We start from the raw sequence: 17,981 nt of genomic DNA on the forward strand, positions 1-17,981 counted from the left end.
ATTTTCTTTAACCCTTCCCTAAACTTTTCTCAAAGAAATTTCAAGTTTTCTAAAAACCCTAGAAATCTTCTCATCCAAAAATCTTGAGGAAGAGATGGAAAATCATAGTTCTATTGCATACCTTAGCCTTCCCTTAGTCTCCCCAACGATTTTCCCCAAGTTTGGCCGCCGGAATCTGCTGCCAGAGCCACCGCCGAAGATGGCGTCCGAGCCTTGCGTCCGCCTTCTCCTTATTCCGCTCGGTTTGGTCGTGACTTGCGAATGGGAGATGAGAGAAGGGTTTCGATTTTTTTGTATAATGGGAGAATGGGTTTTGCCAAATGACTTAATTGCCCCCACTTAAGTAATTTCGGCCTTCTTATTGCACAGGGGTAACATTGGCATTTCTAACCTTCCAAAATTAATAATTCTCAAAATACACATAATTAAACATAAGTCTTATATATCAAAACGATCAGCATTTTGCGCTCTAGTTTATAAAATTATTCTCGTCAAAATCCGACAACCTCGAATTTTTCACTTAAAACTCGTCGCGGCGCTTTGAAAAGCGTGCGAGGTCTAAAACGACATTTTGCGGGTTTTAAAGTATCTCTTCGCAGGAGTTGAATTTAAGGCAGAGGCAATGGATGTAATTTGTTAATGATTATGAACTGAATATTCAGTATCATCCAAGAAAAGCAAATATAGTTGTTGATGGCTTGAGAAGGAAGATACCTGTGAAGGTGAATTACTTATTGACCCAACAGGAGAGTTGATTGAGGAGATGGAACGCTTAGAGTTGTCTGTACTACTTCCTATGATAGAATGTATGGTCAGGTCAGATGACAGTACAACCTAATTTGAAGAGTAAGATAGCTAAAGCCTTGTTGAGAGATCCTCAGTTTATGAAGATTATTGATTTGGTGAAAGTAGGCCATGAAGAAGATTTTACTAAGATGATCTTTTGTGATACAAGGGCAGAGTTTGTGTACCAAATATGGATGAATTGAGGAGGGATGTTCTTTATAAAACTCATCATTCTGGTTATGCCATTCATCCTAGTGGTAACAAGATGTATTAAGACCTTAAGGGTTTATTTTGGTGGCTTGGAATGAAGAGGAGTGTAGCTGATTTTGTTGCAAAGTGTTCCACTTGTCAGTCTGTCAAAACTGAACATCAAAGGCTAGGTGGATTACTTCAACCCCAACCTATTCTAGAATGGAAGTGGAATGATATTGCTATAGACTTCATGACGAGTTTACTGAGATATCGACAGAGTCATAATGTTATTTGTGTTATCATTGATAGGCTTACGAAGTATGCTCACTTCTTACCTATTCGACAGACTAACTCAGTTGAGAGGTTAGCAATGTTATATGTGGTTGAGACTATTCAACTGCATGGTGTACCAAAGTCCATAGTATCTGATCGTAATGATAGATTTACCTCTAGACTATGGAGGAAGGTTCAAGAGGCTATGGGTACCGGATTAATATTTAATATAATATTTCATCTTCAGACTGATGAACAATTTCAGAGTACTATACAAACTCTTGAAGATTTGATTAGACTGTGTGTTCTTGATTTTGGTGGAGGATGACAATCTGACATTCCTTTGATAGAGTTTGCTTATAACAATAACTTTCAAGCAAGTATAAGAATGTTTCCCTACGAAGCATTCTATGGAAGGAAATGTAGAACACCCTTATGTTGGATTGAAGCAGGTGTAAGGAAAGTAAATGGCTCTGATTTAGTTCATGATGTTACAAACAAGATCAGAATTATCAGAGATAGGCAAAAAGTATTATGATGCTAGGCACCCCTCTGTGCAATTCAATATGGGAGATTTTATTTTTATTAATATCAGGCCTACGAAGGTGTATTACGTTTTGGCAAGAACGACAAGATTAGTCCCCGATATATTGGTCCATTTGAGGTTGTGAAAAGGATAGAAAATGTAGCCTACATATTGGCTTTGCCAGCTATGTATGATGTACACAACGTGTTTCATATTTCTTCCTTACGAAAAGTTATATCAGATGATACTTCTAAGATCATAACCGAACACATGGACATACAACCAGATCTTACTTATGTAGAAAAACCAGATAGAATTTTAGAGTTCAGTGTGAAACAGCTCAGAAGATGGAATATACCTTTTGTAAAGATTCTATGGAAGCATGGGTCTGAGAAGGACGCTACATGGGAGAAATAGTCAGAAATGAGGAAATGTTATTCTCATCCCTTGGAGTAAGGTATATCTTGTTTCTCTTGTTTTAAATTTCGAGAACGAATTTTTTATAAGAAAGGGCGAATTGCAAAACCTGAAAAATATCGATCGTATGCGTTGCACAATACGCTGCGATGAAATTAGGTGAAATTTCAAAGTCGTCGGAATTCGACGCAATTAAATTTATTAAATTTTATGCGAAATTTTGATCGAAACGATAAAAAGAACCTATACTTAATTTCGCACGAATTTATAACTAAAAATTGTCAAAGTTAACTTAAGTAAGAATTAAGCCTAAATGACCAAATTTCCCATATGACCTTAAAAGAAATATTAGGATCAAGGGCACATGTGTAATTAAGCATTTAATTTATCCCTTAATCCCTCCTAACGCCTAAGGGACCGTAATCATTCGGTCCCTTACATTTTTTTTGTTCGCCCGCTAGCGTGAAAGGGAGAAGGGCGGCGGGTGCAAGGGGAAACGATGACGGCGGCAGGGTTTCCAACGAGCTCTTGGGAGGAAAGTAAAAGAAAAAGTCTAAGGAAGAAGAAGGTAAGCTTTTATAACAAGGAAACTCTCATTTTCCCTTAGATTTTTTTGGGTTAAAATTTTAAGGTTTGCTCAAAATATAAGATTTTTAAAGAAGAATGATAAAGATTTAAGCATAATTCTAATCATTTAAAATGTAATTTTGCACAAGAAAATTTTAGGTTTCCAAATTAGGGTTTTAAGAAAATTTAATTTTGTCTTAAGAAAGTGTTAGAAAAGGTTTAAAAATACTTTATAATGATGAAATTTGAATTTTCCTAAGTTTTTTTTTTAAGTTACAAAAACTAGGGCATTTCCTAATATTGAGATTTTTTGAAAATTTATTTACAAGGATTGTTCTTATAGGTCTTCGGAAGATTCTAATTATGAGAAAATGAGATTTTTATCAAAAAAAAAAGTATTTCCCTAATTTTAAAATTTAATTAATCCAAAAAATGATTAGGTTTAATTATAATGTATGTTAGGAGAAATGTTTTAAAATGTAAATGGAATAAAATATGTAAATTTTAGGATCCTAAAATTAGGATTTTAATTAAAACCAAAACTGTATGTTAAAATTGCATTAATTACATATGGCCATTGAAAAGTTTAGAGTAATTAGGAAGAGAAAATAGAATAGGAAAATATTAAATAAGAACATTGAAAAGGAGAAAGGCATTTGTATTAATTAAGAATTTATTTTCCTTAGGTGTTAAACCTAAGAAGGGGTTGGTTCGAGGAGGTATGCAAAGTTAAATTACTTAGGGTAAGTGACAAATTACTCTCTAAATTCATGTTCTTTCTCTTTGAAGATTTTAATTCTCTTAAGTTACATATGGCCTTAAGAATAATCATGTTACATTACTCTTGTAAAATGTTAATTCTCTTGAGTTGCATATGGCCTTAATTATATTCATGTTGAATTGCTCTTGTAAAATGTTAATTGTATTAAGTTGCATATGGCCTTAAGTGTATTTATGATATTAATGATATAGTGTTACAAATGGCTTTAGTTTTTCTATTAAGCAACTTATAACTTTTGCTTTTCTTCACGTATAACATTGTATGTTTAGATATAAAACTTTCTTCATATGTACAAAAGTTCACTTTTAGCAGGAAAACTCTTAATCAAATTCATTTAGTGGATTGAACATATGCATGATTGATATGTTAAATCACATATATTATGATATCAAAATGATATGCGAGTTGGTGCATGTTGAGGCAGAGTACCAATACGGTACATTTACACAATACTCTTCGGTGCAAAATGATGATATATGACCAATATGAAATTGTACTTGATTAGTATAATATGGGTACTCTGGTACGGATGTTTATATATATATATATATATATATATATATAGTGCAAAGTAAAGTAAGGAAGTTTAGAAGTTTATATCATTTAAAAGCATTCATTTTATAATGGTTCTATAGATAAATATAAGTCTATTTTAGCATGCATATTGATTCCACTTCATTGCACATGAGTTCAGTCTATGTAATTACTACTTGCTGAGCGTAAACACATTCCCTAGTTTTGGGATAATTTTCAGGAGATCCTACTGTTAGGTGATGGTTGAGCGACCCTAGTTTACATACACCCGTAGAGGATCGGAGGACAGTTTTCTTGTATTTCAGTTTGATGTGATTTTTGTTGGTGGATGTTGACATGATAAATTTTATCCACCTTTGTACATATTCGACTTATATATGAAAAATTTTGATATAATTGGAAGTTTTTTTTAGTGACACTGATTATATATTAAATTGTTTTAGATTCAGTTGTTTCATCTTTTAATGTCATTGAAAATATATATTTTAATATTTAAGTCCGACATCAGTACCCAACTTGTTTATGCGAGCTCATCGGGCTGGGTCGTGACAATTAGGATGAAGAAATCACAAAGACAAGTTTGTAAAGTATGATCCACATCATATTGTGTGATCTAACTTTATCAATTGTTTGTCAAAACAACTGAATACAATGAACTGAACAAATATTCATACTATACAATCCAATTCAATCTATGCAATTTAACTCAATCAACTAGACATTGGGATGATATGAAGGTGACAGATCATACTACAAGATACTTATTGTGTGGTATGATGGATTTAGTTACATTAACCATTGGGATGATCTAGAAACATATCAAATTGTACAAGCTAACAAAGGCTGAAAATCTATAAATAGTGATGCATTTAGATTTTTGCATTAATTTTTTTTGTTATGAACAATATTAGTTATATTTTCTATTTTTTTGTTTTTTTTATGCTATCCAATGATGGTGGTAAATCCAATGATCATGGTAGGAAGAGGTTTGAATTTTGCTTCCTTGGGTTTGCCGGCTTGGGGGGTCCATTTTGTCCTTTGGATGTTTGCTGGTTTCATGTGGGCTTTGGCTGTTTCGGTTTGAGCTTATGTAGTTAAAACTTTAGTTGTGTCAGCTCATTAATATCTAGTGGAGAAGTAGCTCATTATGAGCTGATGTCTAGTTATAAAATTAAGGTTGGGAGCAAGATTTGGTGGGTGGAACTTGATCTTTCACATTCTTCTTGAAATTGAGTTGCTGCAGCTTTTTTCTTCTCTGGAAATTTCTCTCACGGACTGCTGCTGCTTCGGGTGTGATGTGCCTCTTCGGGTGCTGTCTTCTTTACCGCTCTGGCATCTCTTTGTTGACCGAGAATTGATTTGCCGCCTGGTTTGGCTGTTTTGGTAAAGCCGTGGGCTGTTTTGTTGGCTGTTTTAGCAAGGTTGTTGGCTGTTTGGAGAAGTTGAAAGGACATTGGATACCCTTAGCTGTGGTGGACCCTTTGTTTGCATATCTAAACCTTATTTTAAATTATATTCCTACAATCGGTACATGTGAGGAGTCCTCTTGAAGGATGTTCTGAGGATAGTTTTTTTTTAAAAAAAATATTGTTTCTTTGTTGGTCTTCTTTTGTTTTAGTCGTTGGAAGTTGCCTCTTTCCTTTTTCTGAAGTTAGTTGTTTTCTCTAACCTATTTTGTTCTCTAAGTTATGTCTTAATTTTATAAAAGTAAGATTTGATTCTCTTGTTGTTCTCTCTTGTGCTTTGCTCTAATTTGTTTACATCAAATAGGCATTAACTATCTCCTTCATTCACAACATCTCATAATCATTCTACTTTCCTTGTGTGAGTTTCTTTCATTCTCTACAAGCTTTCTCATTCATTTTTATTCTAAGATGGCAAGTAAGCGGTAAGTGTGGAATAAACTTCATCTCGTCGACAGTGAGATGACCAATTTCGCTCAAAATAAGAAGTGGCATATGAGCGTTATAGCAAAGCATCAATTCTTGACTCAATGGTTGTTATGCAAGAAATTTGTCATATTAGATTTATGATCTATTTGTGAGTAGTGATCTTAAATTCCTAAAATCTCTGGCAATTCCTTTTCATTCTAAGATGCTCTATGAATTTTTCACAAACCTAAGAATAAATGTTGATAAACCATAATATAATCATTAGTCTGTTGGACACAAGTAGCAATAATCAATCAAGAATTACATGAATATTTAAAAAATCTCATACCGATGTTGCACCCCATGACATAGCTATCAACATCACTATATTTGGATTGCTGTCAATATGATCCTTAGGAATGCACATCTTAGCCATCACCAATCCTTAGTAAGCAGTGTTGTGTTGAACATTCATTTAATCTAACACGTGCTTTAGCATAACGTAATTCCTAAAGTCAATGATAGAATTAAAATTACTCCACTACTTACAATAGTTACGTACTATGGCATTCCTGAGACTCAATGCAATGTAGCCAATCTTCTGATTCAATAAATACAAAATCTTCTATCCGTTAGGAACCCTAAGGCTCATAGAAAGCATAACCTGGCATTGTCATATCATTGCATAAATCCTAGAAATCAAATACAATTTAACCTACCCTAAACCACCTGACACTACTATCTCTATTTACCGATCATTCATACCACATTTTATATAGTGAGATGTGCAAGCTAAAAATGAGATTACTCCTAGGATAAGTAAACTGAGAATTTTGCATGGCTGGAGCTAAAAGTTGATGGGCATATTTAGTAAAAGATTGATCGATTGGAGCAGCTATAACGTCAACAAGATGAGGACTAAGTCTAGTTTCAGGATCAATTATTCATGTTCCACAGCTATTTTCGCCACCATCACCACCACCACCACCAAACCAAGGACTGTCCAAGTATTGGCTTTGTTTTGTATGCTTGTTGTCTTTTTTTAAGTAGGTTTGTTTACTCTCTTTTTTGAGATATTAAAAGGGGGAGTAATGTGTATTTGCTTGCATGCTTGTACTTGTATTTATGTCAGCATTCGGTATATTTGTACCTGTGTTTAATATATTTGTATTAATATTTGAACCACTTTTTGTACTTGTACTAGTTTTTATGTACTTTTTTTTTATTAAAAATTAAAAATCATACTTTTCTCACAAATTAAATTTTTATTATCTATATTTTTAACAGCATATTATTATGAGGTATAAATTAAAGGAGAGAACTACTTATAAAATTAAAAAAATTTACATAAGGTATTTTATTTTACAAACTCTTTCAATTTAATATACTTAACTAAAAATGTTCAACATCATGAGCCTAATAAACTCATTTAATTTTTAATGAGTATAAATATTATTGACTATTTTGATTTTTTACAAATGAATTTGTATGTACAAACCTTTTAATTATATTAATATTGAGGTTAAATAAGAAGAGAATGTGAAGTAATACTGGACATACAACTTGGATGTCAATCACATATTAGTGGAGGTGCACTCAACCTAAGCTAAAGTAGTGAAGCCATCAAGAAAAAAGAAGACTGGTAAAGACTTAAATACTTGTATGTTTCATTTTATGAAACCATCTTGCATGTGTCAAGCAAATGATTCATGAAACACCAAGAAAACACAAAAGATAAATTAAATTTATTTTCCTCTTAAAAAATAGTAATTAAAACAACTTGATTAATGAAAAATCGTATTGTATGATTTTTATCATACTGTACAATATTATACTATTTTTTAGAATTTCTAAGAAATTAAGTCATTTTTTTTAATAAAATTTTCAAAATTAAAAGTGTAGATCTAATTATACGATACCAATTGAACCGTACAATCAGTAATCAAATTAAATAACCTAAATTTATTATTACATATGCAATTTACCTAAATTAAGGTCCAAGAACCTAGGAACATATAAAAAATTGGATTCAATTTTTTCATGTACAAACATAATTGTACAAAAGAGGGAGAAAGATATATGTATAAGTTAGCCAAACAAAGAGATAGGAGTAGTAAGGATTTAGTTCAAGTGAAGTGTATTAAAGATGAAGATCAAAAAATACTTTTCTTAGAAGATGATATTCAACAAAGATGGATGAGATATTTTGCTAAACTTTTTAATGAAGATTATGAATATAAGATTGACTATAATGACCTCAGTACCCTAAATGAAAATAAAGATTTATGTTTTTATCGGCGTATTAGTAAAACTGAAGTTAGAGAGGCTTTAAAAAAAATGAAGGGTGGAAAAGCTGTTGGACCTGATGATATTCCAATAGAGGTGTGGAAATGCTTAGGAGATGAAGGAATTTCATGGCTTACTAAACTTTTTAATACTATTTTGAAGACTAAGAAGATGCCAGATGAGTGGAGAATGAGTGTGTTAATTCCTATTTTTAAGAATAAAGGTGAATGCTACAAGATTGTGCGAATTATAGAGGTATTAAGTTTAATGTGTCATACTTTAAAACTATGGGAGCGAGTTATGGAGCATTGTTGCGGCGTGATACTAATGTTTCTCAAATCAATTTGGATTCATGCCGGGTAGGTCGACTATGGAAGCCATACATTTATTAAGAGGTTTGATGGAGAAATATAGAGAAAATAAGGGGGATCTACATTTGATATTTATTGATTTAGAAAAAGCATATGAATAAGTTCCAAGAGAAGTGCTATGGAGAGTTCTTGAAAAAAGAAGGAGTCAATAATGCTTATATTCAAATCAATTAAAGATATGTATGCAGGAGCTATTACTTGTGTTCAAACACAAGTGGATTGACCAAGTATTTTCCTATTTCGGTTGGGTTACATCAAGGATCAGCCTTAAGCCCATATCTTTTTGCTTTAGTCATGGATGTTCTCACTAGACATTTGCAAGAGGATGTACCTTGGTGTATGCTTTTGCTGATGATATTCTTCTTGTTGATAAGACTAGAGAGGGAGTTGAAGGTAAACTTGAATTATGGAGGTCAACCTTAGAGTCTAAAGGTTTCGCTTGAGTAGATCTAAAAGGAATTATATGGAGTGTAATTTTAGTAGTAATAGACCTAGTGAGGGATTGTGACTTTGGGGCGTCAAGTCATTAATAAGAGTAACACGTTTTAGATATCTTGGATCTATTGTTCAGAGTGATGGTGAAATAGATGGGGATATTATCAGCAGAATACAAGTGGAAGGTTGAAGTGGAGGAATGCATCGGGCTTGTTATGTGATAGAAATGTACCTCAAACTTAAGGGAAAATTCTATAAGATGGTAGTGAGGCCTGCAATGCTTTACGGTGCCGAATGTTGGCCTTTAAAAGAGAAGCATAATACTAAGTTAAGTGTGGCAGAGATGAGGATGCTCAGGTGGATGAGTGGCTTTACCCTTAGAGATAGGATACGAAATGAGCATATACGTGAAAAGGTTGGAGTTTAGCTGCCAGTAGAAGATAAGATTAGAGAGAGTTTCCTTAGATGGTTTGGTCACATAAAATAGCGGCCTTCTGATGACCTGGTTAGGAGAGTAGAGGTATTAGATTTGACTTATGTTAAGAAAGGTAGGGGTAGACCTAAAAAGACTTGGTTAGAAAATATTAGGAATGACCTTTCTTTATTAGATTTAAACGAGAATTTGACTTTTAATAGGACACAATGGAGAAAAAGGATTCATGTAGCCGACCCCAAGTAGTGGGATAAAGGCTTGATGTTGTTGTTGTTGTTGTAAACATAATTGTACAAGCCGATCATATAGAAAAAATAGTGTTTTCTAGAGTTAGCTAAATGTATTAATTGTACTGTACAATATCAATTGCACAGTCCGATCAAATAGATGGACAATGAATGGAGTAGTACTCAAATCGGGATCACTTGCTTGACCACTTGCATATCTATCCACTTGCTTATTCATTCAAAAACCTTCTAAGACTTTACCTACCATCAAATGTAAGAATATTATTTTGAGCTTGATGATAATTACAATGCATTTGTCTAAAATCATAACTTATCCCATCCAATTTAAATTGCATCATTTATTAATTACATTTTTGGCTCAATACTAAGCCCAATATTTAGTCAACATGATGAAAAAAACCTAAAACTCGAATACCAATTTGATGTAGGAAAATTCAGGATAAGAGTTTTCTAATGCAACTGAAAAGATGGAATGAACATAAATAATGCAAAGGAAATTATAGCTATTAGATTAGTGGATACCACTTATCCCTGGGGTTTTGCTCTTGAACGAGGCCAGATGTGTAGGATTTTAACCTCTTGAACAGAAACTATAGCAATCCACTAGATGCATTAAAAGTTTTATTTCTTTAGATGTAGAAAATAAATACAATAATTAGAACCTAAATTAAAAATAATAAAATATATCCAAAAATAAGCAGAAAATTTAAACAATATAAAACAGAGTACAATTATAATTTAACTAGAGTATAATAATAATTTAGTTATCACAAACAAAGTTTCAATTATTTAAAATTCAAAATTAGAAGAATTAACAAGTCAAAAACAAAATATGCAGAAGAAATTAAGTCAATCAAAGAATTATCAAAGTAAAAAATACAGATCTTATGCTGGTGCAAAGAGATGACTTTCCCTCAAATTAAGTAGTCATACTTGTATCATACTCGAAGAAAAAAGACATACAAATTGCACACAAAAGATTGAACACTAGATGATTTTATTAATCCAAATTCATAAGTTGCATGTCTAAGAACATCTACTTCTAGACGACTCATTCTTAAATCAGTAGATTTAGTTAACACAAAGTCAGTCCTGTATGATTCCCTAACCATCAAATTCATACTTCAACCTTATTCAAAAATAAAAAAATTTAAACAGCCTCAAAAAATCATCTATTGCACGTAGGTACAGTAGGCGCTCGGTGGTAAAACTCTTGAACAACAAATCCAAAAAATAAGGCACCAGCAGGAATTCCGCAACTGTAACTGCACAAGATGAATCCCAGAAAAACACATGCAAAGTTACAGCCCTGGGAAAAAGAGAAGCCGCACATAGCAGCTACAGTCCCGCTTAACAGTCTCTTAACAATTAGCTTGCAGTTCAATGAAACTTTATTATAAGATAATGAATGGAAACAGATGACGGTTAGGATTAAGAGTCAAAGAGGTAATATTACCTTTCCCAGAAATTGATGCTAGAGATGCAAGACTACCACATGATGTTGCCTTTGCACCACACGAATCAATAACTGCTTGTGAAAGCTCCAGAACACTGGTTGAAACCTTGATATAAGGAACGCCATTCTGCTCCACAGATATATAGTGAAAGAGCTTAGTAACTTTAGCAGAGAATGGAAGCTTCAATGCATGAAATAATTAAGCATGTTATTCTAAGAACAAAGTTCATGAAATAAATTTATTTTATACAATGTAATACCTTACTTGAGAACGGGATGCTGATCTCTGGAGGGGGGTAAGGCAGTGCTGCGGTTTCTTTCCTACATTTTCCGTTACTTGATAGATCCATGAACTGTTTCTCGTCACTATCTTCAGGGGAAAAGGTAGACACATTAACTTTTACAGCTGACGCCTCCAACCTACATCATCAGAAACAATAAGGGTTTAAGAGTAAGATATAACCATAAAACAAGAGAGGTTAAGGACTACGGAGTTAGTTAATGATGACCTTTCACTCACATGTAAGAAACAACAAAATAAGAAACAGGTAGTACACTATAAGATGCAGCAGCATGAATGAAAGATAATTCACCTGATGATAGATTCTAAATTTTAAATTATTGCTAGGTACTAGAAATCACGTCGGCAAGAGAAAAATTTTCATTGCACCAGCTACATCACTACAAGAATACGGGGAAATTCCGATGGATTTATCACCGGAAAAAGAGGAAAATCCGCCGCAAGTACACATTTCCGGCGGATTTCCAACCGTTTTCATTTTGTCGGTAAAACTCGCATTAAAAAGAGATTTGCATCAGATTTTGTCGGAGATGCTACCGATAGATTTCTGGTGGATATTCAAACGTCTTTCGTCGTTTTATATCTTCGGATTTTGAACTGAATTTCCACAGGAAATACCAGCAAAATTGTGAGGAATTATTCGTTGGAATTACCAGCAAAATATTCCGCCAGTAATTCAGCCGACAGTGAAGAATTCGACCCAAAATTTTGTCGGGTAAATTTCCGACGGTAAATCCGCAGGAAACCTATAGCCCAGACAAAAAAAAAACTCCTTCACATTAATTCTCCTACAATAACCCACAAAAAATGTATAATTCGCAGAAATGAACTCAACAAGCAAAATAGATAAACATAAATCCCACAATAACATCATTCTAAATGCATTAAACGATAGTCAAACATTGTGGTGTACAAACGATAGTCAAAATATATTAGTTCATACCTATGATGCACCGACACGGACACGGTGACACGGACACGACATTTTTTAAAAATATAGGACACGGATGCGGCGTGGACACGGCATAATGATTTTTTTAAATAATATATAGAAATTATATTATATATTAAAAAATGCAAGCAATATTATATTAAAAAATGCAAGCAATATTAAATCAAAGTAATGATAACTTGTTTATCTTATAACATAAAGATGTTTAGTACAAAAATGTCTAGTACAACCACAAAAATATAAACAAAAAATTATTTAGTACAACATGAAGGTCTAACTACTCAATAGAGGGAATGATAGAATTATATTCAGATATTGGTCTTTGGCCTTCAATATCATCATCATTTAATATCATTGCTTCCAACTCTGGTTCATCTAGAGAAAGATTTGCAACCTCCAATAACCCCATATCATCAAGGAACTCGAACCCATCTCGAATAACATCCCACATCTTGTTATCACCTGTCATATAAAGTGGAGTTTTAGTTGATAGAAGACGAAGATTTGTATGCACATAAACTAAATCTTCAACCCGTTGTGGAGTTATTTTATTCCTTTTCATTATTTGAATAAATGAGTATGTGCTCCAATTTCTCTCACAACAGGAAGAGGATGATATTTGACCAAGAAGTTTTATTGCTATGGTTTGAAGAAGCGTTGCTGAAGCTCCATGAATCAACCACCAAATTTTTAGATCCATCATCCATCTATCAACCAAAGATTCTTAATCACCATAATCCTCTAAATATCCAAAGAACTTTGCAAGTTCAATATTAATTTTTCTTCTCTCCTCCTCATTTGGGAAATATCGTTTCAAGCATATCTTTCTCATATTTGAAACTTCTAAATCTTTGTGGTGAGACACGTTGAGGGTCTTTTTGAAACCATTCTTTACTTGAATACCTTTAAATAATACAAAGCATATAAAATTATATAATCATTTACCAAGAAATTTAAAATTAATTTAAAAGATGAATACAAATATGCCTTGGATTTAATGAGTGGGCCAAACAATGCAGAGGTGTGTTGCTTTTAGTCCACCTATCCTCAAGAATGATATAGACAATACTCCAAAAACTCGAGTTTTCATTATGTGACTTTCTTTCATGTCTGTATATAATTTCTTTTACTTTTGTCAACATAGAGTTCCACATCTCATAAATCAAATATAGACATGATTTATCTGTGTCAGCCTCTCAACATGTCATAAATCGGATCAGTGGAAGCAAAAATGTAATCTATATCATCCCACCACAAATCATCTAAGACCTTTTCTTTCACATGTCTTGCCTTCCCAACATCATCTTCGATAGCAAGACCACTTCTCACTAATTACAATAGATTGAAGGGCATTTTTTATTTGAATCTTCTCAACAGAATTATTATAGAGGCAAAACGAGTTTCAACAATAGCTAACATTCTCAAATGTGAGAAATCATTAATATTGAAAGTCTCATTGAGTGGTTCATAATGAAATTTCTGATCAAAACAACATCATATGCAACCACTATTGTCCAATGATATTCAGCATAGATGATTTCCTTTGCCTCTATATTCTTTGCTGCACAAATATTTTTTTAAAGCAATATTTAAAGTGTGCACAACACATAGAGTCCATAATATATGAGGATAAGTTTGCTCCACCAACAATCCTACAGCTCTACACACCGGTTATAACCTGCACAACATTTGAAGATCCAATAATGACTATCACCTCTTTAATCAAATTGGCAATGAAATATTTATCCATGTATTCTCATTCTGAATTCACAGCTTTAATAAACATTGGGCAATTCTTTGTAACGGCCATGAAATTAATGAGTGGTCATGTTTGAGGATCAGTCCAACTATCACACATCAAAGTAACTACTTTTTCTTTCCACACACCTTTTGTTGGTTTAAGCAATGTTTTAATATGTGCTCTTTCCCTTTCCAATAATTTTGATCTTAATGCATTTTAGCCAGGTGAAACATAACTTGTAAGGCTGTTATTACATTCAAAAGTGAATGCATTTTTGTAATGAGAATTTCTTGCAAGGTTGAAAGGAAGTCCAGCTGAAAAAAAAAACATCCTTGCAATTTCACCATCAATTCTTCTCGCAGCTGCATGTTAAAAGCCTTCTCTAAAGCACTACTGGCAACTCCTTTTCTTTTCTTTCAATCATATCCTTCACTTCTATATGATAATGAATAATCAAATCTAACAGATGAGGAAGAAGTGTGGGATGAACCATGGGTAGATGACAAAGATATCTCTTTAGGAAGTGCCCTTTTGATCCTAGATTCTGCTTCATCAACTTGTCTATTCAATTCAATCAACTGTGACGTAGTAATCTTAGGACACATTTTAATTCCATGGCCACAAATCTTAAGAAGATGTGCTTTCACCCTAAAATAAGATCCTTCGTAGGTGCCACCACAATAATTGCATTTAAATGACACATTCCCTCCTCCAAAAGCTTTTCCTAACTTTATAACATGAATCCATAATGGCTTAGAGATTTCTACATATGGCTCTTTAGAACCACTCCCACCAGCACTAGAGCTCATTTTGCTTTTAAAAATCACTGGTGAAGTAGAAGAAATAAAAACTTATTGTAAAACAATTAAAAATTGCCAAACAAAGTTAAAAAATAATTAAAGAACTATTGCATCATGTGTTATGACTATCTGAATAAAAAACAATTGAAATTTGCAACTATGCCGAGGGTCCAAGGGGGCGCTACCCCCTGGCGGGGTAACATGAATCCATAATGGCTTATCAAATTTTTATCATAAGACAAAGCGTTGTGAAAGCGCAACAAAAGCACAGTTAAAGCGCAACAAAAGCACAGTTAAAGCGCAACAAAATCGCAGTTTAAGTGCAACAAAAGCACAGTTAAAGCGCACTTAAAACACAATTAAATCGCAACAAAAACACAGTTAAAGTGCATTAAATAAATAAATTTTTATTGTAAGAATAATTTTAATCCAAAACAAATAATATATTTTTTTAAAAAATATGCTCTTCTAATCACAAATATACAAAATCATTGATAAATGAAGAGAAATGACGAATGGAGAAAAAAATAACGAAATCAACTTACAGGTTAGAAAAATTTTCTGCGGTTTGGCGTCGAGCTCCCTTAGCTACGCCAGAAACTAAGGAGGATGGCTTCTTGCTTACGGTCTTAAGGGAAGACCAAGGGTGCGATCTCCAACCGACCGCTGCTCGCCTCAATCGCCCGGGAAGACCACGAATATGAATAGGAATACGGAGTTAAGGAGAAGATGAAGACTCGGGCGTGAACCGGCTAATATGAAATAGCGGGATTAGAATTTTTTATTTATTTAATTATATAATAGACGAACACGCGTGTCAGACACGCGTGTCTGGTTTAATTGTTTTTTTAATGGGACACACTGGTGACGTGTCCGACACGTGTCCGACATTGCATACCCTCTTAAAACAAAGTGTCGGTGCATCAGAGGTTCATACACATAATCAAAAACCAATAAAAATACAAGCATCCACACTTTAATCCTTTTCTATCCCCTCACTCTCCTAGTATGGATGTGCAGGCTTCATTTCATGAAACTACCCCATGAATCTGGGCAGCACATCGAGCATTTGCATATCAACTTGCAATTTTCGCACTTGCTCTAGTTCCACAGTCAGAGCAAACACATTTTGGCTAACTAACTCCGAGCTACTCTTTGAGGAGCCTAATGCGCCAGACAACTATCCCTCAAATGCATAGGCTTGCAAGCCTAATTCATAACCTCTGCACTTCTGCATTATGCCAACCACATATGACCATATACTATAGTCTGAATAATCCATCGATCCAATAAAGGATCTCTCACGAACTACAGCCTGACTCTCTCTAAGTCATATATAGTTCTCTAGAAAAATATAAGATAAATATAACAATTATATCTATGTCACTTAAACATTCTTATTATTATTGCATGTTTCAATAATCACAAAGGCCTTTCTCACTCGCTGATCCTCGCACTGTAGGTCCTCCTGGCATTAGTGGGTGCAAGTGTGCAACTCAACAACAGTGGGTTCCCTACCCAAAACTTTTTTCTATAACAAAATTTGGTAAGTATGAATAAGCACGAAATTATTTAAATATGAGATCATATAAACTATGTAAACATACATCATCTATGCTAAGTGTGTGGAACTAAGCTGATAGTATGGAGGGAATTCCCTATGCCCCCAATATTTGAAGCTCTGCTCAGCCTATTATGAACCCTTCTATTATAATCTGGGCTGGCCCAAGTCCTAGTCAACTTGGCCCACACACCCTTACCCATTCAAAGTGGTTTCTCATTTAACTTCTTAATATTTGTAAACATGTCTCATAGGTGAGTCTAACTGTGCTTTCAAAATTCTTTATTATCTTTGCATCTTTTTTTTTTTCTAAATGGATAGTTAGCAGGTAAGAACGTATGAAGACAATTGAATCAAGTATTCTTGCATCCATATTTTAATGTGAATGATTTAGTAAATTCCATACAATATGGGCAAGCTAACTTTCCTGTAATGCTCCAACCCGATAGCATACGGTATGCAGGAAAGTTACCAATTATCCAAAATAATGCCGCCTTCATTATAAATTCTATTTGGTGGAAATGTATATGTTTCCGCGCCTTCTTCCCACAACAATTTAAGGTCATCGATTAAGGGTTGCATGAACACATCAATCTTTGCTTTTGGATTATATGGGCCAAGTATGATAAGTGTAAGAAACATGTATGGTGTAGTCATACATATCTTAGGTGGAAGATTGTATGGGATGATCATCACTGGACAACATGAATATAATGAGGTTGTTTGGCTGAATGGAGTAAAATCATCTGCACATTATCCCAATCATACATTTCAAAAGTAGGATGTGTTCGACCTAAGTGCTTGCAGGCCCAACTTCTAAAGGATGAGTTAAAACACCTGCTTGGGAAATAAGTTTGCTATGTCATCTCATGTGTGCTGCGAAGCTCAATGACGTATATAGGCGCTGCAATCTACGAATAATAGTTAAGTAAATTAATCAACTAATTGCAATATCCTTCTATTTTTTATATTTTTTTAATTTTGGTTCAAATCGTGGTGAACTACAATGACGACATACTATATTTAACAAATCATCCTTATAGTACAATATGCAGTCGTTAACACAACAATCTATTTTTGCAGCAATCAAACTCAATCTGAAAATTAACTTTTTAATCATGTATAAATATGCTGGAATTATATTATATGCAAGGTTGCTCTACTTATGCAGTTTAAAAAATTGATAAAATAATGTTGAAGTTCATTGTATTCTGTCTTTATACTCAATATCCTAAAAATGACTAATAATTAGGAGTGAGTAGTACACTCATCCAAAATTGGTTGTAACGCAACACGTAATAATTCATAAAAATATTGTGCTTCTCTATCTGTGACTCTTTTGTATATTCTCTAAATTATAGGCCAGTTGTATCATAAACAATATCTTCGTACGTCCTAATATTTTCTTCCTAAACTATCTAAAAACTTGTTGATAAACCATATTAAAAGT

The 17,981-nt window shown here is 33.5% G+C and overlaps 1 protein-coding gene across 2 annotated transcripts in view; it reads right to left on the minus strand.

Moving 5' to 3' along the window:
• Positions 1–17,981, minus strand: part of LOC110093579 (phosphoglucan, water dikinase, chloroplastic) — a 130,139-nt gene that overhangs the window by 14,516 nt on the left and 97,642 nt on the right. The window contains exons 17-18 of one of the 2 annotated variants that reach the window (XR_003700409.1): positions 11,442–11,596; positions 11,177–11,303 (exon numbers count right to left, since the gene is read on the minus strand). Coding sequence is in view for 1 of the 2 variants with exons in the window: in XM_020818510.2 (XP_020674169.1) it covers positions 11,177–11,303; positions 11,437–11,596 (287 nt within the window). In the remaining variant the exon portion in view is untranslated. Of the gene's footprint in view, positions 1–11,176; positions 11,304–11,436; positions 11,597–17,981 lie in introns of both variants that reach the window. The other variant, XM_020818510.2, reaches the window with a different exon arrangement.

This window comes from Dendrobium catenatum, unplaced genomic scaffold (genome assembly GCF_001605985.2).
Source record: "Dendrobium catenatum unplaced genomic scaffold, ASM160598v2 fragScaff_scaffold_2, whole genome shotgun sequence".
NCBI lineage: Eukaryota > Viridiplantae > Streptophyta > Magnoliopsida > Asparagales > Orchidaceae > Dendrobium > Dendrobium catenatum.